The sequence below is a fragment of the Diadema antillarum genome, unplaced genomic scaffold (assembly GCF_040938485.1).
Source record: "Diadema antillarum isolate AM-2024a unplaced genomic scaffold, OU_Dant_1.0 seq00000182_RagTag, whole genome shotgun sequence".
Classification (NCBI taxonomy): Eukaryota; Metazoa; Echinodermata; class Echinoidea; order Diadematoida; family Diadematidae; genus Diadema; species Diadema antillarum.
Genome location: NW_027271249.1, coordinates 1,594,371 through 1,615,236, shown reverse-complemented (window position 1 = coordinate 1,615,236; position 20,866 = coordinate 1,594,371). Strand labels below are relative to the sequence as shown.

General features: G+C 39.0%; 1 protein-coding gene across 1 annotated transcript in view; it reads left to right on the top strand.

Moving 5' to 3' along the window:
• Positions 1-18,288, top strand: part of LOC139728490 (mitogen-activated protein kinase kinase kinase 5-like) — a 45,785-nt gene extending 27,497 nt beyond the window's left edge. Inside the window, exons 23-37 of the mRNA XM_071639428.1 lie at positions 593-693; positions 2,887-3,017; positions 4,014-4,107; positions 5,196-5,240; positions 8,426-8,555; positions 9,046-9,111; positions 10,383-10,461; positions 12,012-12,091; positions 12,592-12,703; positions 13,261-13,537; positions 14,105-14,197; positions 15,122-15,174; positions 16,557-16,633; positions 17,408-17,484; positions 18,222-18,288. Of these exons, the coding sequence (XP_071495529.1) occupies positions 593-693; positions 2,887-3,017; positions 4,014-4,107; positions 5,196-5,240; positions 8,426-8,555; positions 9,046-9,111; positions 10,383-10,461; positions 12,012-12,091; positions 12,592-12,703; positions 13,261-13,537; positions 14,105-14,197; positions 15,122-15,174; positions 16,557-16,633; positions 17,408-17,484; positions 18,222-18,288 (1,482 nt within the window). The remainder of the gene's footprint in view (positions 1-592; positions 694-2,886; positions 3,018-4,013; positions 4,108-5,195; positions 5,241-8,425; positions 8,556-9,045; positions 9,112-10,382; positions 10,462-12,011; positions 12,092-12,591; positions 12,704-13,260; positions 13,538-14,104; positions 14,198-15,121; positions 15,175-16,556; positions 16,634-17,407; positions 17,485-18,221) is intronic.
• The last annotated feature ends 2,578 nt before the right edge of the window (positions 18,289-20,866 follow it).

Below are 20,866 nucleotides of genomic sequence, written 5' to 3'. Positions count from 1 at the left end.
ACAATGACTGCATTTTCAGAAATTGGCGTAGAATAAAAATAACTGAACCAAATTTAATGATTTTGGTATCATAGTCTTCTGCGGAAGATGCTCTTTCTAATGATGTCAAAAGATATATAACTTTTAGACCGCAAGGTACTTAAAATCCACCATTCCGCTTTTTTTGGGACACCCGGTATAGATGATAAAATCTTATATTGCGCTTCATAGACATCATTGACAAAATATTCCATAATGGCTGGCCGCTTGTGTATACATCGTGGCATACAATGTACCTTTGAATTGGGATGTTACAAATTCACTTGCCCATTGAGAGTGGCTAGTGTAATGTGTGTTTGATTCAGCATCCCAGATGCTTGATACAAGTATTGTAGGAAAACCTGTTTTTTTTTGACGATTCAGCCAACAAGCTTCATAATAAATTTTTGGTCCATGCCCGAGTGTGCTAATTTGGGGGTCATGCTTGCATCAAGCATGATGAGGTGTAATCAAGTGTTGTAATACACAGTAACTAGTTTGTGACTCTATCGTACCTTGAGACTGTCATTTAGCAACTTGTAAGTGACCCAAGTTTTTTTTTCTCCTCGTCCAGCTGGGGTCCCCACAAGCTGCCATGTTCAAGGTGGGCTTCTACAAGGCTCATCCCGAGATCCCAGCTTCCCTCTCCAAGAATGCCAAAGACTTCATCCTCAGGTAAGAGTAACTATACACAGCCCTGTCGCTGCACAGCAAGTCGGGACAGGGCTGTAGCACTCCCGGTCAAAACACCTGCCTACTCAGTACAGATTTGGAATGGATTACATTATGTTTGGTACCTCAAACCGACATAAATTTAATCTTGATCATTTTAGCTACACATCGGCGTTATCGACATTGACACACATAATTTTAATACAGCTTTACGAAAACAAAGATTTATTGCTTCTTATGCACACTGTAGATCACTTTTCTCATCGTGGTGACCTCTTAGTGAAGGCTGAAGTGACCCGGAAGGGTTATCATGCTGCTCTTTAAAAGGTCACGCAATCTGCCATGCAGCAGTACAAGATTTGTGTGACACTTTAAACACACATGCTGCGCTCGTTACGGAGCACTTTTGCTCACGTGTAAGCCGTTTTGTTGAATTACTCCAGCGATGGTCAGGCTTTGCAGTTAGAAATTAACATTTGCTCCTTGGACATCATTACACCATACTTAAAGGACAAGTTCACCTTCATAAACATAAGGATTGAGAGAATGCAGCAATATTAGTAGAACGCATCAGTGAAAGTTTGAGGAAAATTGGACAATCGATGCAAAAGTTATGAATTTTTAAAATTTTTGTGTTGGAATCGCTGGATGAGGAGACTACTACAGCTTGTGAGTAATTATGCGTACAACAGTATAAAGAAAATGTAAAGAAAATTCAACATATTTTCACTTTTTTCGCATAATAAAAGAGCACTTGACTTGCCTCTTTCTAAAGGCAGGGGAAATAATATTACCCATAACATATGTCGGTAACGAGTCAAGGGAATGTGTACTTTTTTCAAAAGATGAAATTTTGTGAAATTCTCTTTATATTTTCCTTATATTGTTGTACGCATGTGACATCTAAGTTATTCATACACTGCTGTAGTCTTCTCATCCAGCGGTTACTGCACAAAAACTTCAAAAATTCATAACTTTTGAACGGATTGTCCGATTTTCCTCAAACTTTCAATGATGTGTTATACTAATATTGCTACATTCTCTCAATCCTTATGTTTATGAAGGTGAACTTGTCCTTTAAGTCCGAGCAATCAATTTCATGTGAGGAAAAGACAAAATTTGTGTTAGAATGTAGAAATATTCAACTGTATTCAACAGATGGAATAAGATGTCAAAATGGCCCATGCCCAAATGTTGCTGACACCGTCGAAAGTGATGAAATGGGATGATATCACATTGATAAGTTGTTTTTACAGAAGTGCAACAATATTGCAGGTTGAAGACTCAATACAAAATCTTTCTCCTTACAGTATGCTGATCAAATATTAATCCTCTGATAATTGCTGCTTGAATGAAGTCCTATAACTAGTTGCTATTACACCTGCTTGGAGTAGTTGGTGAGATCAGGTTGCACCGCCAACAGAATCTGAACCACTTACTGTGTATGTTATACAGTCAAACCTGTCTGAAGCGGTCACCCAGGGGAAATGACAAAAGTGACCAGTATAGACAGGTGGCCACTGTAGACAGCTCGGTGGTCATTTTGAATATCAACATTTGCATTGTATAATAGCATAAAATACTGTTATGTTATTCTTTAAAAAAAAACCCCAACAAATAAGTTTGCATGAGCAGCTATAATATGGGGATTTTTTAATAATACAGTTTACTTTGTTTTAAATTTTCATTGAGCTAAGGTTGTACTTCTGTTCTCATGATAGGACTTGGTAGAATTTACACAGTGAATGTAAAAGCCAACGTATTCATAGCTGAATTATCAATTCAGCTAAATTTTTGTGGTGCCATACGCAGTTAGATATTCACCACGGGATACAAAATGAGTGACCGCTAAAAAATACAGTTTACTTTGTTTTAAATTTTCATTGAGCCTACTTCTGTCCTCATGATAGGACTTGGTAGAATTTACACAATGAATGTAAAAGCCAACGTGTGATCATAGCTAAATTATCAGTTCAGCTAAATTTTTGTGGTGCCATACGCAGTTAGATATTCACCACGGGATACAAAATGAGTGGCTGCTGGCTGCCTTAGGCAGGTGACAGCTAAGTAAAGGATCTATAATACAGCAATTTTGTGCGGGGGATTTTTCAGTGGCCGCCATGAGCAGGTGGCCGCTATAAACAGGTGGCCACTAAGACAGGTTTGACTGTATGTATATTAATGGTGTTTGACCAGGTGCTTTGAACCTGACCCTGAGAGAAGAGCCACCGCCCACGAGCTGCTCCAAGACCCGTTCCTCAACAAGAAGAAGAAGTCGATCAAGAAGGCGATGTCGTCAGACTACAGGGCGGACCGGAGTATCTCATGTGAGTCATCATTCACTTGATGCTTTTTTAATGTTTCAGTGCAGGGAGGGATGTCATATGAATGATCAGGCATGGAAAAAGTGATTAGGTATCTTAACCCGTTGAGGTCAGATTGATTTTGCAACAACGCGCATTTCCCTTTGACGCTTGCCCGAGTATATGCGGGACTCGTCCTCAATGGGTTAAGCCTGCCGCACACTATATGATCAGACCGGTTGTACGACCTTAGACTGGAAGTGTGACGTCACCAGCCTTGCCAGTTTTCAGTTGTGCGACTGAGTCTTAGTGCCAGTCATAGAGATTTGACATGTTGAATTTCCACGACCAGTCGTGGGCTTTCAGCCAATCATGGTACAGTAAGATGCAAGCACACACAGTGCGCAATGTGTGCGCTTCTATATTGTAAAACGCAATATTTTTGCGCCATGAAATTTTCGCGAATTGGAGCCGACGGCTCTTTGGTATGGATGCACTGAAGCAAGAAGGGTCGTTAAGCCTAGTTGTGTAGTCTGATCGTATAGTGTGCGGTGTCAAGTCATGCGACTTGTCGCATGCCCAAGAGTTGTGCGACAGGTCTGATTGTAAAGTGTGCGGTGGGCTTTAGCACACATAACAAGGAGCTTTTGCTGACTTTAAATGTGAATTGTCCAAGAAAATGTCGTACTTACGAGATACATATACACATAGCATACCTGCAAACTATTCCTGTTTAGATAATAGCGATATTAATATTTCACCTGCAGATAGTGTGATGAGGGAAATGAGTGAAAATTGGTATTTTTGCAATAGTTCTCCCTCTTATTCCTATTCACTGAGAGTCTGGGTTGATATGACATAGAAATGGGGATTTGTGGACCTTTCTCCCAGAAATCCATGTACAATCTGTTTTGTGAGTTGTTTTATCCGGGATATTTTTGTGTGGCTTGTAACAGATTTTTGCTCGAGCTGTACGAATGGCCCTTTCCCACGATCTCACAATTTCCTTTCCTCACCCAGTGCCACAGCTTGGTCCTGACAGCAGGCCGGAGTCCCCCATCACCGTGGCAACCGCCTCCGTCAGCAGTCTCAGCGAGCTGGACGCATCCTCCAGGTAAATTCCCTCTGCTGTACAGTTCCCCCCACCCACCCAACTAGCACTGAGCAAAATTTTACTTCCCCCCAAAAGACACCTCAGTTTGCTTATGGATATTAGAGATATCAGTGTTACGGGAGCAGAAATGTGGTTCCCATTTACAGGAATTCAAGAGAGAAGATTGAATTTGAAGTCAGCGACACAGTAAATGTAAGTGTCAGAGAAAAGAAGAATCCCTTTCCTTGAAACTTGCTATCACAGCAGATTCACACATACACCAGTACTTGAATGTAAAATGGAATGTTTGCTGAATGTATTTATGTGCGAACCTTTCATAACAGCAATTGCATTTACACAAAGAGACATGAAATTTAATTGCTTTTCTCCACTCTTTGTTTATTCCATTTGTGCTTTTAATTTCTTATCAGTTGTTCAATGATTCACACTTGTTCAGTTTCTTTTGCTTTCTTGATTTATGGTTTGCGAAATGTTATGCTTTGCTTTCACCCAACCAAGCAGCAATTTGAATTGGTATTGAATCCATGGATTAGAACATAGATATTCTTTTTATTTTTTCTTCAAATGAGTTATGGGAAACCACCAGCAGCTGATTGAAATATTAAGTGTAGATGCAATGCTATGTGCACAAATTTAGATATATAATATTGTCACAAAAGCGTTGTGGCAGTAGGCTATAAAATCACAGTGTGCTTCTACCAAACACTGTTGTTTTGATGCTGTCAAAATGCATTGCAATATCTGAAGCGATATTTCTAACTCAAGTTTGAGTTAAATTTCTTATTTGATTTGATTTATCTATTCTCTGAATGACATTGCTTTACAATTCCTTATTTCCATTGATATCATCAAACATCTAATATATACATTTTGTATTGTTCTACACAGCATCCTTACTTCCTGCAATTTCCTTCAATTTCAGCAGTTTTGATTATTTGGCAGTATGATTTATTCTTTGCCAGTCAAAAATCTTCATTTTCTTCTGTGCATGTTGTTGTACACGTGTACTTTAATTTGCTTTTTGTGATATGATTTCTTGCTGTCGTTATTAGTTGTCTGACCGCCATGTCGTTGCCCTTGTCTTGCAGCATTCGCTTCAGCAAGAGGAGGTCCCTAGAGCTTATGTCACCTGGGTGAGTCCATTTTTTAGAAGGGGGTGACATATTATTACCATTATTATTTTCTTGATATTTGAATCATCCAATGAAATACTTCCAAAAACACGAAGGCATCTTTCAAACACTTGGAATTCTGCAAAGTCATTCTATCCTGCTAGGGCTGTTATTTTGAAAACACACACAAAAAAGGTGTAAAGTTGTGTGCAGGAGAGGGACTCCCTCTTTTTTCTTAAACCTGATTTTCTTTATGTGTGTGATGTTGTGCTAATGAATAAGATGGTTGATGCTTCACACTCACACTTCATCACCATCCTGCTGTCAAAAAAAGTGTGATTGAAGATGCACATTTAAGAGCCAAAAGTGTTTGTTAAGTATCATAATTCTCCCTGTCACATATAATTGTAAAAACTCAAAACAACAGTGGCTGTATCTGATTTCTGCAACAATGTGTTGACAGCGCTGTGCTGGTACACAGTGCGGGCTCTATTTGATGGCACACACACACACAAAAAAAAACATGGACCACTATCTCTATCTCCAAGCTACTTTGGAGGATTTTTCTCAGCAATTGTTATGTGTTGGGAAAAGAAATATCGAATTGTGAACTCTGAAAATTCCTTCTGTTTTGAAGTGACATTGTTTTAGTCATGATAGGGGAAAAATTAGATGTGATTATCGCATATACGCTGTGCACCTGACTGCTGCACAGTAACTCTGCATTACCCCGGAAGCGCACAAGTCAATCCCAAAAGTGTGACCCCACTAGACCTGGCTCTGCGTGTTGCACACGGTACCTAAGATCACCTCGTTCATTTGCATATAGCGTACTGCCAGTGTACCTACCCAACAATCAGCGACGATTTTTTACATTTAAAAAAAATGCGATAGGGAGAATTACAGTATGAGGGGTAATCACAGGTTTCGGTGGCTTATACTTGTGGATATTGTTAATGCAATTACATAAGTTAGTGCATGAACCTAGCTATTGATACATTTTTGTCTGTGTGCTGACAGCATTGTAGTTAAATGAGTTTTGCTGATACCACAAAAACCACCCCTGCAGCACCGCTCTTCAAACTTACCCCAGAGTGCACTTGTGTGTTTTGCAGATGGTTGTGGATTGGATCTTGTTTAATGAGTACTGGCCAAGCTGTGAATAACTTCCATTCATTTTATTGAATAGAGATTCTACTAAATATTACGATTATTAAGAGTTTACAAGTTTTCCTCGTTTTCCTGATATTGTGGAGTGTGGTTGAGGTAACATTCGGACAAAAAATGCAGAGTCTCCTTGACTGTACAGTCATAATAGTCTTCAAACAAGCATGTCTTTGCAAAGTTTTCATTCTTTTCCGTAACAATCCTTGTTAAAGGATGTGTACAGTTCTGGTCAAGGTGAAGATTTAGCTTTTAACGTTTTGTGAGATATTCAGAATCCACTCTATGAGATGTCAAAGAGCATGCAATTCTAAAGGGTATCAAAAGTTTATTTGATGAAAATCGGTTTTGAAATGGCTGAGATATCCAAAATCAAGATGAAACAAAGAGACACTAATAAAGTTGGGGCATGTTGCCTTTTATTATTAGCACTTTTTTTTTGGATATCTCAGCCATTTGAAAACCAATTTTCATCAAATAAATGTTGAATCCTTCTTAAAATTACGTGCTCTTTCATATTTCATAAGAGGCTTTTCATTATCTCACTTAGGAATGTTCAAAACATGAATCCCTACCTCAACCAGTACTGTACAGTCCCTTTAAGTCAGAAATACATGTACGTTACCATTGTTGTCAGAACCTTTCACTCTTTATAAACTGTGTTTGACAGAATGACTGCTGGAAAGTGTCAGATAAGCGACTTTACAGTACAGTTGAACCTCTCTTATCCGGCCTCCCTTTATCCGGATCTCTCTATTATACGGACGCAATCTCGCCATGATTTTTTTTAAATAATTATGGGAGGAAAGGGGGATTCCCAACTCCTTGAGATCTCCTACACAAACACACATGAATTACATATACTTGATACATTTCTTAATGTATTATTTAGGTAAATCATCCCAAGAATTCATAAAAGAAAATGATTTCATTCTTGCAAACACGAACCTCTATTTTGGGGTCTGTTACTGAGTGTAACAATGAAAAGGTTGCAGTATACACATTACTACATGTGGTACTACAATGGGCTACATCAGTACATGTGTATGTATATATGTACATGTATAAAGCATTGAGTCTCCCGTATCCGGCCAAATCCCTTATCCGGATGAGCCCCGGTCCTGACTTGTCCGGATACAAGAGGTTCAACTGTATTTTCTATGCTGAGGCTGCTTGTTCATCACTGTTGGTCCACTGTCATATGTACAGACTCAACCTTGAAGTGGACATAGCATATTTCAGGATACTTCAATGTTCGGCTTCAGCTTTGCTTGCCGTGATCAGTGCTAGCCTCACTTTAAAGGGATCGTACAGTTCTGATTGAGACCTAATTTCAGGTTTCTAACATTTTTAGCTGAGATAATGAGAAATCTCATATGAAATATGAAAGAGCATGGCATTTTATGAGGAATTCAACGTTTATTTGATAAAAATTGGTTTTGAAATGGCTGAGATATCCAAAAAAGAACAATTTTAGTAAAGTGTGGGACCCACACTTTGTAACGATCACTATGTCTTACTTTGTTTTTGGATGTTTCAGTTATTCCAAACCCGATTTTCATCAAATAAACTTTGAATTCCTCTTGAAATGGTAGGCTCTGTACAATATCATAAGTGTTTTCTTGGTATCTTGCAACATTTTAAAAGCCTAATTCTCATCTCGACCAAAACTGTACGTTCCCTTTAAGCTGCCTTGTTGTTTATTTTTTGGGTGCTTTCTTTAGAGCCATAAGCCATGAGCAGAGGCTCCATTTACTAACTTCATGTTAGCCTGGCTAATCTGGCTTTTACATGTGCATGTGCGAAGAGGGTAGTCTGTGTTCAAGTGTTTGTTATTTTAACCCGTTGAGGACCGACTGATTTTGCTACAACACGCATTTCCCATAGACACCTTCCCGAGTATACTCGGGACTTGTCCTCAGCGGGTTAACAAGCATCTAAGATGTCAGCCTCTTGTGAACTTAGTATTATCAAGTTCTTCTTCTTCTTCCTTTTGTGTGTGTGTGTGTGTGTTCTTCCTGGGGGGTCTGAAATATTTCTAGCTCCAGTGAGGATGGACTGGAGACACCCATAACCCCTGACCCCAGGGATCTGGGCGGCTTCTACATGCTGCGCAAGGACAGCGAGAGGAGACAGACACTGCTCACCATCATCGAGGGCGACTGTGACAAGGTGGGAAGGAACTATTAACATCATCACTTACTGGAATCAGTTGTGCCAAATTTGTAATCTGTGGAGTCTTATGAAATCCAAAATGCAGCGGGTTAGATTAGATATGTCTACTTTCTGTCGAGCAAATGTCAGACGACCTGTGACCCCTAACTCTGTAGTGGTAAAAGAACAGGGAAATAGTTGTCTAATGTTATCTTCTCAAACTCATTTTGAAATGCTTTTTTAAAGATATTCTTTAAGTTGTAACTGTAAATATTCATTTATTTTTTTGTTAAGCTAATTACAAAGCAAGTTTGATATGTAGTTATTCATTTATTTGTTCATCTATCTGTTCATGGTTTACTTAGTATGAATGTATGAATGTGACAGCCCTGTGGACAATGATTAAAGATTTTTGTGTCAAATTATGCTAATAGGTTTTTATAGGGCATGTTGTTACAGCATCTTAACATGTTCTCCATTGAGTGTGTTTCTTTGTTTTTCTACGCAGATTGTGAATGCCTGGATGAGAAAACTACAGCTGAGTTCTGACACACCACCAATGAAGATTAGCAAGGTATGAATACTAGATGTTCTTTTTGAAGTGTCTTTCTTTCTTTCTTTCTTTCTTCTTCTTCTTCTTTTTTTTTTTTTGGGGGGGGGGGGGGGGAGGTCACTTGAAATCTGTGGAGCTGTCCAGCAGTTTGTGAATTTAATTTTGCTCTTGTGTAATGTTCAGCCAGGAACTTTACATCCGAGTTTTGTGAGAATGAAATTAAATCCCTGTCAAAATTCATAATTAATTAGTCATAATTAATTCACTTTTCTGTTTTTTTATTGTCAGTGAGAGTTCCCCATATATACAACCGTGTATGTGTGTGTCTCCATTCTACTTTGAAAGCTTTCATAAGCCTTGCTTTATGTAGTGTATTTCAGAGACTCCAACCCCAAGCACCTTCTGATCTGGAGATTCTCCCGCCTGAAACCCCTAGCAAACTGGAGACTCCAAGTTTATGTGTGCGAAGCGCGAAGTTCCTAGGTTATAGGTGCTCTCTGGGTGCTATCTAAGGCTTATTTTTGCAACATACGATAGCAATAAGTAAGAAATCCTTTCCAACGGGAGACATTGAGCCAGGGCGGGAGGAATTAAATCTCAAACGGGAGAATGGGATATTTTGCAAAAGTTGGTTTTTGGCGGGAGATCTCCCGTCGAAAATGGGAGAGTTGGAGTCTCTGGTATTTGGAAGGCACATGTCAGCCTCAAAATCAGTGAATCTTTAAAGAGTTTTGAAGAAAATCATTGCCGATCAACTACATCACATGTGTGTGGTCTCATGTAAATACTGAAATCGCAGGAAAATCGCAGAAAGATTACTGCAGATTTGCAATCTGATGAAATAAGCAGCAGTTTTATGTCACACACATTTTGTGATAAGTTTGAATTCTGTGAGGTCTAGTGAGTATTTGTGATATTGTTTATGGGAGAAAAAAAAATCAGTGTTCATGATCATCTTACCGAAGTGATAACTGATGTTTTAAAGTATTAATTGTAGCGTGCTGCACAAACTTTGTAAACCGAGTTATTGGTAAACCTGTGGTGAAGATGAAACAGAGTTAATATTGGTATTGGTTTGAAACAAACCATATTTCTTAATACAGAGTCATGAATAGTTGATGTTCACTGTATGTGTACATTATACACAATGTTCCTATCAACGAATTACTACTAAAAATCTGATAAGTATTTCCTATTATAGAAATTTTAGGCGCACCTCTTGGGTTATTTTTGTACAAATAAAAAAAAAATTGATTATGATTATTATTTCTTTCTTTTTTTTTTTCAATCAGGAACACCTGACTGAGCTGAACCACGGGATAGCGCTGTTCATTAAGCAGAGGGAGCGGAAATCTCTGGCTGGTACCATAGGTAAGTCCCAAGCCCAACCTTTGTTCGCATGTCGTCCACATGGGGTGTGTGTCATGTAAGAAAAACAAATCCCATGATGTCCGAGTGTAGCATAAACTCTTATGTGCCATGTTGGTGAAATGATTATTTGTCAAAATCTATATGGGCTCATCTTAGCCTGGTGCAGTCCATGCTTTTACCCGTTGATGACGAGTCCCGAGTATACTCGGGCAAGTGTCTATGGGAAATGCGTGTTGTAGCAAAATCAGCTCGTCCTCAACGGGTTAAAAAGTGTAAAGACCTGGGGCCCGTTTCATAAAACTTGTCATCAGTGACAAGTTGTCATAGATGTGACAAGCTACTGAAATCCCTGCATCTGATTGGCTGAAAGAAAATTTGTCATAGAAATGTGGCAGTTGTCACTGATAATAAGTTTTATGAAACGGGGCCCCTGGTAGCGTGGAGAAACATGAGTTGTCCAGCTGAATCAATCTTTATTCATTCGCTGCCCACCAGGGTACATATATTGAAAATAAAAACTAGGAATAGTGCCCATCAGCGAATATGGGCATTGAAGCCATGTGCTCATCGGTACCAGTCAAGTTGACTCTAGTCAATACTCTATGGCTGTGTGTGTGCTTACATAGAGATCAGTGGTAAAGGTGTACACAATTCATTACAGGTATTCTGGAATATACTGTATACGCTATATATTTCGCGGGGGTTTTATTTTCGCGAATTTCGCGAGTCGGGAGCTATTCGCGAAATTAACAACACGCGAAAATATTACCTTCCAAAGTGAATCCCTTGCCTTGATGATATGAACATTTCAGTACCAGTTTATAATGTCACGGCTTACCGAACAGACCATACTGGCTAAGCTTGTGTACGTACATATAGCACGTCCACGTCTACTTACGAATACTGCAGAGGGCCAATCCATTATCGCAAAGGGACCACTTCTCAGAAATCTAGCGCGATAGACTTAACCACTTCAAAAATGTTGAATTCTAACTTACTAGTTCGCAGAATTTGGTAAGTTTTTTTCATGCAGTGTATAACTAGTATCATTCTTATTTGCTAGTAAGTTGAAAATTCAAACTTTCTTTGCCACTTCATATTTTATCTGGTCCCCCAATCGCGAATTTAACCACTCGCGAAAATGTGTGACAGCAGCAATTCGCGAAAATTTATGTACGCGAAAATTGTAGCGTATACAGTATCCGAACCAAGCCAGCCTTCCCACTCAATGGCATCCTCACACTTCTCGATCTTTAACCCATTGAGTACTAGTCCTGAGTATACTCGGGCAAATGTCTATGGGAAATGTGTGTTGTATCAAAATCAGATCGTCCTCAACTGGTTAAGTTTGCCCAGCTACAGAACCAGGACAAAGATAAATTCTTCAAATGTTTTAATTAAGCACGAGCGATTTAGATAATCAGCAGTTTATTGAATGTTGCTGGCAGTGTGAACTTTACTCTTCATGTGAATTATTTTGGTGCGATTTGGTCTGTGCTCTGTAACGAATATGATTTTGTTTTCCTTTCCTACATTCCATCCAATCACAGAAAGGCTGCGAGATGAGTTGGACTACGACCCTGGAGCACTAAGTGAACTCCAGACGGCCCTCTACGTCTTTCAAGACTCAGTGAGTCAAACTGAATGAGTGTGTGATGACTTTTAGACTTAAAGGGCAAAACAACACGAGAGACAGTGCTTTTTTAATCCATATTCAGAAACATAAATTACTGTCATCATTACATTACCTGGTACTTTTATTAAAAGTATGCGCTGCAGTAAAGAAAATACCTCCCCCCAAAAAAAACAACAACAAAAAAACAAAAACATACAAACAAACAAACAAAAACCAACCCCCCCCCCCCCAAAAAAAAAAAAAAAACCCAAATAAAACAAAGTCCCACATTTGGAAGAAGATATGTCATTTTGTGTACGTATCAGAATACATAATGATAATTAGATTCTATATTATAATAATATTGTATCAGTTTGTGTATCATTAGTACATGATGCTAATGTGGAGAAAATTGATTTTTATTGCAATTGTAACAATGTGGCATGAAATACTGTACATGTATGAGGTGGAAACAGAAAAATTTAAGAAATTGTTTTCATGTGTGCATGTTGCAGGTGAACCAGGTGTTGCGGCAACACATGCACAACATCAAGCCCCACTGGATGTTTGCCCTTGACAACCTGATTCGGGATGCCGTGCAGGTCACCATCACCATCCTCAGCCCCGGTGAGTTTAAGAGGAGGAACACTTTGAGGGTCACATCATGCGCTCAGTCAGAGCAGTGATGCACAGTATTCATAGAAGGCAAAAATTGTATGGTCTCAAAGGGAAATGTACCCCTAAATAAATATGCGCATAATAATTATGCATGTACATGCATTCAGTGAAGTTTAGGGCATTGGACAGAAGTTTTGTTTGAAACCATGTGTGGTCATTGCTGGATAAGAAAGCAACAGCAATTTGTTATGTCACAGGAGTGTAAAATAGCATTTAATATGAAGCAAATTTGACATATTTTTATATTTCTACATAATTAAATTGCACTCAATTTAACTCCTTCAGAAGGCAAGAGGATTAATACTACCCTTTACATATTTTAGTAAAAAGTTGAGGGAAAGTGTACCTTACATAAAAAAAGAGAAGAATTTGTGTTGAATTTTTTATACATCATAGTATGTATTTAGGGATGAAAGATGCATTGTTCTGTTTCATACCTGATAAATACTAAAAAATAAAAGAAGCTGGTTGCAACTGTTGTTATTGCATTTCTATTCTCTTGACAGATCTTGGTGAGAACATCGCTCCGGGCAGCAAAGACCAGGATGACCATGGCCCCGGCCCCGCCCACTCCCATGGCATGGACACCCACCCACCGGGGGGACTGACCACCTCCCATCACTTCCTCCCCATCCCCGCCCGACTGGAAGAGGAGGCGGGCAACACGTCGGGCGTGTCCACCTTCGACAGCTCCAGTAAATCCAACGAGGGCTACGCCCTGGACCGCAGCACCATGGCACAGCTGCAGGGGGACCATCAGAGACTGGTCCAGGAGCAGGGCAGGTGGGTTGGTTCCCTATTTCTTCCTTCCCCTTCTTCCTCATCCCTCCTCATCCCTCCTCCTTCTCATCCTCCTCCTCAACCTCCAACTCCTCCTCCTCCTCCTCATTCTGCTTGTCCTCCTTCATCTTCCCTCCCTCTCCATCCTCTTCCTCCTCCTTCTCTTCCTCCTTCTCCATATCTTCTTCTTCCTCCTCCACCACCTCTTTCTCCTTCTTCATCTCCTCTCTTTTTTCATCGTTTTCCACCTCCTCTTCATCCTCTCCTCATGCTCCTCTTCCTTCTCCTTCTCTTCCTAATCCTTCTCCACATTTTCATCATCTTCTACCTCCCCTTTATCCCCTCCTCCTCCTCCTTCTAGTTCTTCACACCCTCCTTCATCACCCCCTCCTTCATCACCCCCTCTTCCTCCTCTTCAGCCATCTTGTTATCCTCTCCTCCTCTTCTTGCTTCTCTTCCTCCTTCTCTTGTTCCTCTTTCTCCATTCCCTTCATTCTAATAGTGAAATGTTTGTTCAAGTTTTATATGAAGGAAGGAAATGCTAATGCTGCCCTCATTGTCGTGTATCAGGTTACTCCAGGAGCTGGTGGATGTCCAGAGAGCCTTAAACAGTGTCCTTCAGACTCAGTTGTGTGTCAGCCAGTCAGTGGTGGACAACATTGGGTGAGTCTCCTATTATCAATATCTTTGTATGTGTGTGTGTGTGTGTGTGTGTGTGTGTGAGTGTGTGTGGTGCAACTGTTACAATTCTCTGCAGTCACCATGACTTGAATATGAGGACTTCGGAGTAAAAGCCTTGTCTTATTTAACAGGAAGTATGTGGTGTAAAGAAGTCAGAAATAAAGTCACATGCACAACAATTTGATCGTAATACATGGGCAACAAAATTTATCTTCATGTCATTAGTGTGCCACCCAGAATAAGTAGGCTATGAATTTACACCTTCCCTTGAACATAATCATGAAACAAAATTGTTATCGAAAAATCCACAACAAAATTTGAGGTAATCATGTGGTATGTTTCGTAATAATTGTCATACTTAAGTTTGCTACTCATGATGATAATAAGCATTGTAATGATAATGATTTTGATTTTGACTTCAGGACTCCAAAGTCATCACATTTTTGATTTCCTGTTTTGTTTGTGCGTCGTTAAAATAGGTAATTATCAAAAATTGTCACGTATGTGAATTTGTCAAACGTTTACGTCAATTATAGAAAAATTAGGTGTATTGCCAAAAGCAGCAGCATTACGTTGCCTTTATATCTACCACTACAAGCTTGTACCTATTTTGTTAATGTTATCTTGCCTATGATGAAAGAATGATTTTCTACCAACTTATCACATACATTGTTTCTCAATGCTACAAATTGAAACCCCCCCCCAAAAAAAACAACAACAAAAAACTAGTGATGATTAAAAGTTAGAGCAATAAGGAAGAAAGAGTACAGTTATTTCAGCCCTGTTGCTCTTCTAGTTAGGAAGAAATAACAGGATGCCCTCATTTTTTATCTATTTAGTTAGTTTTTTTTTTGAGTGATGCCTTGTCTGTGTAAATCAAAGTATTCTTCTACTTATCACCTTCAGAAGTTCTGCTTCAAATGGTGCAAGATCAGTGGACTCTGGAGTACAGGACAGAGGTGAGACAAACGTGGAATTTAGTCTGAAGTGTTGAGAAAATATATAACCTACACATACAAACAAATGTCATTCATATTGCATAGTTAATAATGTCTCCAAAACATGTGCATGACCATTGCATCTCTGTTTACAGTGTTTTATTTGGGAGACTTGCAATGTCATGAGTACTGTAAAAGTGGAAATTTTCGCGGTGTTGAAATTTTTGCGCATTTCGCGCAACCAGAAACTAGCGTGAAAATAAAAGCACGCGAATATTTTTGCTTGCCATATGTTTACTGTTGATGTCTTGATTCCGCGGAATTAAAAACATGCGAAACTCTTCTCACCCAGCCAAGCCTGAAAAATTAGTCACGCGAAAATATCCACTTTTACAGTAGTAGTTTTCATTTGAATGTTTCACCATCTTTTCGATCAGGAAATCATCATAACTTGTGATTATTGGTGTATTTTGTTGTGTTTGCTTTCTATTGTACTAATGCATGCACTTCTGTATCATATAAGTTTCTCATTTTTGCCGATATCATATACTGTAAACAATACTTTTTAAAAAAAGTTGAATGAGGCTACGTGAAATTCAAAATGAATTCTATACTGGACGAAATTCAACAAAATTAAGAATCAACAAAGGGAAATGCACAATCATCAAAGTGTTGCTAATTAGATGAAGAGCATATTTACTTAACTTTTGAACAGATAAGATTTACTTGTGCCTTGCATATGGAAATCCCAGTTATGACATTATTACCTCCGCCAAGGGGGGAGGTTATGTTTTCGTTACCGTTGGTTTGTTTGTTAGTTAGTTAGTTAGTTCGATCGTTCGTTTGTTTGTCCGTGTGCAAAATAACTCAAAAAGTAGTGAACGGATTGAGATGAAACTTGCAGGAAAGGTTTAGAATGACACAAGTAACAAACGATTAACTTTTGGCAGTGATCCAAGAATTTTGGGGGAATTTATGAAGGATTTTTGATATTTTGGCAGGTAGGGTCAATGAACTTGGGAGTTTAGGCTGCGCGTATTTGAGGTTTGCATGCTTGCACTAAAGTGCGTGCTCTAGTTTCTGCCAGGGTGAGGCGCGCGATGCAGCTGAGGGTTTATGACGTAACAAAGGCTTCTATATTGGGAAATTGGCCGGCTTTCAGCACACAATGCAGTACGTATGGGTGGAAATCACTGATCTGTGTGGAAGAACAAGATCAGTGCGGGTGGATATGAGCTGCATGCTTGGCGGAGGTCTGCGCTCTCAGAGTGCTTCTCTAGTTGATTAATGATAATATTAGTTTATTTTAATTATCATGTTATTACTACTGCAATGTATTATTTCTATCATCATTCTAATTACTTGTTATTATTGATGTCATTTTCATTTTTTTTTCTTGTCAGGTTCAGTTGAAAATGACCGAGGGGAGTTGGAAAAGTGGCTCAGAAGACAAGGAGTTGATGAGGACAGCATCCAGAGGGTGAGTGGTGCCCTCTATTGATTGTTATCTTCCATGAGCTTAGAGTCACTGATGTGAATATTAGTGAGCTGTATTTCCACCAAATGAGCACTTCCTATAGTAGCAAGACATTTGTGACCAAGGTCCACAATGTGTGCTAGAATTCTTGCTGTGAAGATCAAAAAAACAAAATTTTCTGTTGAAATAATCTGAAATGGTTTTCTGCTCTGAAATGAAAGTTTGAAATTGTAACTGCCAGTACGTCCTTTCTACGATTCAATGAGGGGGAAAAAAAATTACCATATTGAAATATTGGAAATATAACTCGAGAAATCATGTAGTCTTGGCAAGCTTAGAGTCCAGAGACTCTGATTTTACAGCCAGAAAATTCAATGCTCTCTGAATTCATCAACGTTTAAACTTGTTTTAATGCTCTAAATTGTTAATATTTTCTTTGTAGTAAGGCAGCTTTTGATTTCTATAAGCGCATCTTATTACTGTACATGCATTATCAATTTGTATCACTCACAATAAGTGATGATGCTAATAATAGTTATTGTCTTTAGAGTATTAAAAGGTCATTGATGAGTAATTGGAAGCACTAGTGAATTACTATTGCCATCTATAATGTTGGACAGAAATACAGTTGTTTATAATGGTATGAAGCTATAATAATGTTCATTAAAAATAAAAGACGAAGCATCCGTGATGATGATGACAGAAATGTGTTTACATTGCACCGGTCAACGACAAGTGACTTGCGTCTTTTTTGGTCATTCTTACATCTGTGTCCAGTTTATCGAGGAGGACTTCACCCTGCCGCTTGTCCTGAATGTCATGACCCGGGATGACCTTAGGGACCTTAGAATCAGGTGGGTGAAATTCTGAGGTCATTTTCTGTCAAAAATGTGATTTCTTTGTTTCTCCGTTTTCTAACATTATTTGTTTGGAAGAAGAAGCTACTTTGTGTTGAGGCTATTCATCGGAATCATCGCAATGTTGTTCCATATCATACCATGATTTACAGACATTCGGCTTGGGTGGCTTCATATCTATTGTGTGTGAGCGTCAATTAACATCTCATATTTCAAATCATCAATCAACATCTCAACCTCGTGATAGTGGAGTACGGTAATGCACGTACTGTACATGTAGAAATGTATGTGTGCACGTAGCATTCATGTCAGGATTAGACTTGATATTTTCATGTGTTGTTAAATTTGTAAAGAGCACCCAACTCTCAAGATTTGCAAAAATAAAAACCCTACAAAATATATGGCATACTCAATGTAAAGCCTGCAGAGAAACAAATACCTGAATATAAGAAGTCCCAAGTCCAAATTTGGCTATCGTCTTTTGAGACCTTTTACAAAGTCATGCAAAGGTAGATAATCAGTCAAATTAATATTTTATATTGAAATTTGAATAAATAACATTCCTCTAACTGAAAAAAATTGAAAACATTAGAAAATTATTTAATGATTTCTATTTTTTTTTCTAAATTTTCTGGAATGGACTTGGGTCGTTTTTATATTCAGGTATTCATAACTGTGCTGTAGATTTCTCACGAATTTTCCGTTCTTCGTTGTCACTTTTCCCGTCCTTCCAGGGTGGGCGCCCAGTGCCGTGTGTGGGACGCCATCATGAGGTACCGAATGCCAAACCAGGAGAGGTGAAAAAACAAAAAGTGGTCTTCTCTCCGTCTCTCTGATATCAACCCCTTCCTCCAACTCTAGTGCGTTACTAACAAGCGTATTGCCACTCTGTACTACTGTATTATCTTATACATGTAAAAATTTTTTGTAAGTGCAATCGTGTACCATGACTGAAACTGTCGTGGACAACACCCCAGTAGTGTTAGGACGTTGTAGCGTAGATGCGCCTCCCACAAAGTTCCGAGATGTAGCAGAAACGTGAGGGGCACTCGATATATTTGGGTGTTTGAAACTGCATTTGTGAGCAGTGTGCAGCGGAGTGTTGCAGTGCAGCATGTGAATTGTGAGAAAAGGGATTTTGAAATTTGCTAGGATCAATGTAAAAAGCAGTACAACTGGTGTACCTGGTACATCCCCACCCTTCAGCAAAAAACCCCCCCAAAAACCAAAAAAAAAAAAAAAAACCCCAAGAATACAAAACATACTTGTGAGAGTTACGTGCTACTACAAAGTGAAGCCATAATGCCATTGCTACGATTAAATGGTAATATAAAAGAATAAGGTGGGTAGGGATAAGGATTTGATGCACTGATTGTGAAAGGCTGTATTATGTGTGCTCGATATCTGCATCTAAAAGTATACGGCGATTTCCAGCACTAGCATCCAGGGAGCTGAATTACAAAGTGCTCAAATGTCTGGTCACTAAAACAAACTGCATTGTTATAGACAAATTGCGAAAGCATGTACTGTGGTGTAGGATGTGTGCCTGAAGTGTGCTATACAGTCATGCATTACCCGTCTTCAAGTGTAAAGGTGACCATAGCTCATGAAGGTCTTGGATGACAATCAAAAGTCTTGCTGCAGCTTGAAATAAAAGCCTGATCAGCAGTGCTGTTTGGATGTAGTACTTCTGGGAACGCCAAACTTTTACACTTTTCGGTATTTTATTTATTTATTTATTTTTTTTTTGGGGGGGGGATGGGGCACAGATGTGAAAACATCATACATGTAAGTGTACTCTAGTACTTCAACACAGATGGCATGACCAACAAGTCATGCGTGAAATGCGTCACTAATCGCAAATTTTTTTTTCGCCACATGCATCTGGTCAAAGTAGAACCAAAAGCAAAATAAAGCAATAGTCTAGGAACATTACTCACTGTGCCAAAGGTAAAAACAACAGGACTAAAAAAAAAGATAATAAATAAGTAAGTAAATAGCAGAGATAAGGCTGTGTAGTTCTTCCTCAGCCACATGGCTCATGTTTGGTGGATGTGCTGCTCTAACAAGCATGTTAGCCGTGACGGTTATAGTTGACACAGCTGATATGCCAATGACTCTTTAAAGTTTCTTTCTCGGTTGAGGGCGCTGTTTATGCGACATGTACATGATAGCATTGCAATGATGTGAATAGAGAGAGAAGCGCACATTTCCCCGTAGGCCTTGCACCGTCTGGCTCTGTGTATGTATAGTGTATGCACTAGTGTGGCTCGTGTAGAGAAGTAGGAGTCTATTACACACAAGCTTGCCAGTGGTCTGTTGAATGCACACACATACATGTAGATGAGAACTCAGTGTTAGAGTGTAGGGTGCTGTCTTCATATAACTATATAAAACTTCCAATTCGGTGTGTTTGCTATGGCCGTGTATGATCCATTTCTCCTTTTACTAATCCCTTGAGTACTCTTCACCTAAGTTTTTAGCTGCTTCTTGAAGCTAGTGTCTTAAAGGACAGGTCTTAAAGTGTGTTAAAATGTATTTTGGGGCTGTCGACTGCGGTGGTTGAAGAACAAGTGCTAGAAGTGGTTGTCGTACAGCCGGGAAACCTTTGTTTTTGAAGGGTTGTTCATAACACAGACTTGCAAGTGTAGAAAGTGTGGATTGGTTGTGTTCCGTGAAGTAAGGGTTCTTCAAAAATGGGAAAAATAAAGGAAAGATATTTTGAATGGAAGGGCAAGTTCATTAGCCAACACCTGGCTATTCTGGTCAACAAAAAGGAAACACACTCTTTGCTCAAACATGACTAGAATTCCCGCAGGCTTCATACCCTGTCAAAGATGTCCCACATGCCTACAGTGTATGAGTTAGTACATTCCAAACATTTTTGACAAAAGTTTATAGTTTTCTCTTTTTGTTGTTCTTCTTTTCTTTTAACCTACGAGCAAATCTCGGGTTGTATAAATGTATAAACTGAGTCTGGATGAGGTCTTTCATAATTCTTTTTTTTTTTTTAAACTTGTAGATATTCTATTTCTGTGAAATTTTACTCATCCACCACGTCTGTCCCACCCATCCAAGCACCCATCAAGGCACATGAGGAGGAAAAAAAAAACAAGAGAAAAGAAACACTTACTCCCAAATTGCTCTTTGTCAATATCTCCTTTTTTTATCCGTATTTACCTTTTATATGCGAGGGGGGAACAACACCCAAGATCTCAATACCCTGTACAGTATGTACATTGTACATTGGAAGTATCCGAGAATTTTTTTACTTTGATTTTTACCTGTGTTTCTTGTCATAAGAGCAGACTAATTCCCTTTAAGTGGTTAAAATGACTTCCATTCATCCCTGTGTTAATTGCTCTCACTGGACAATCAG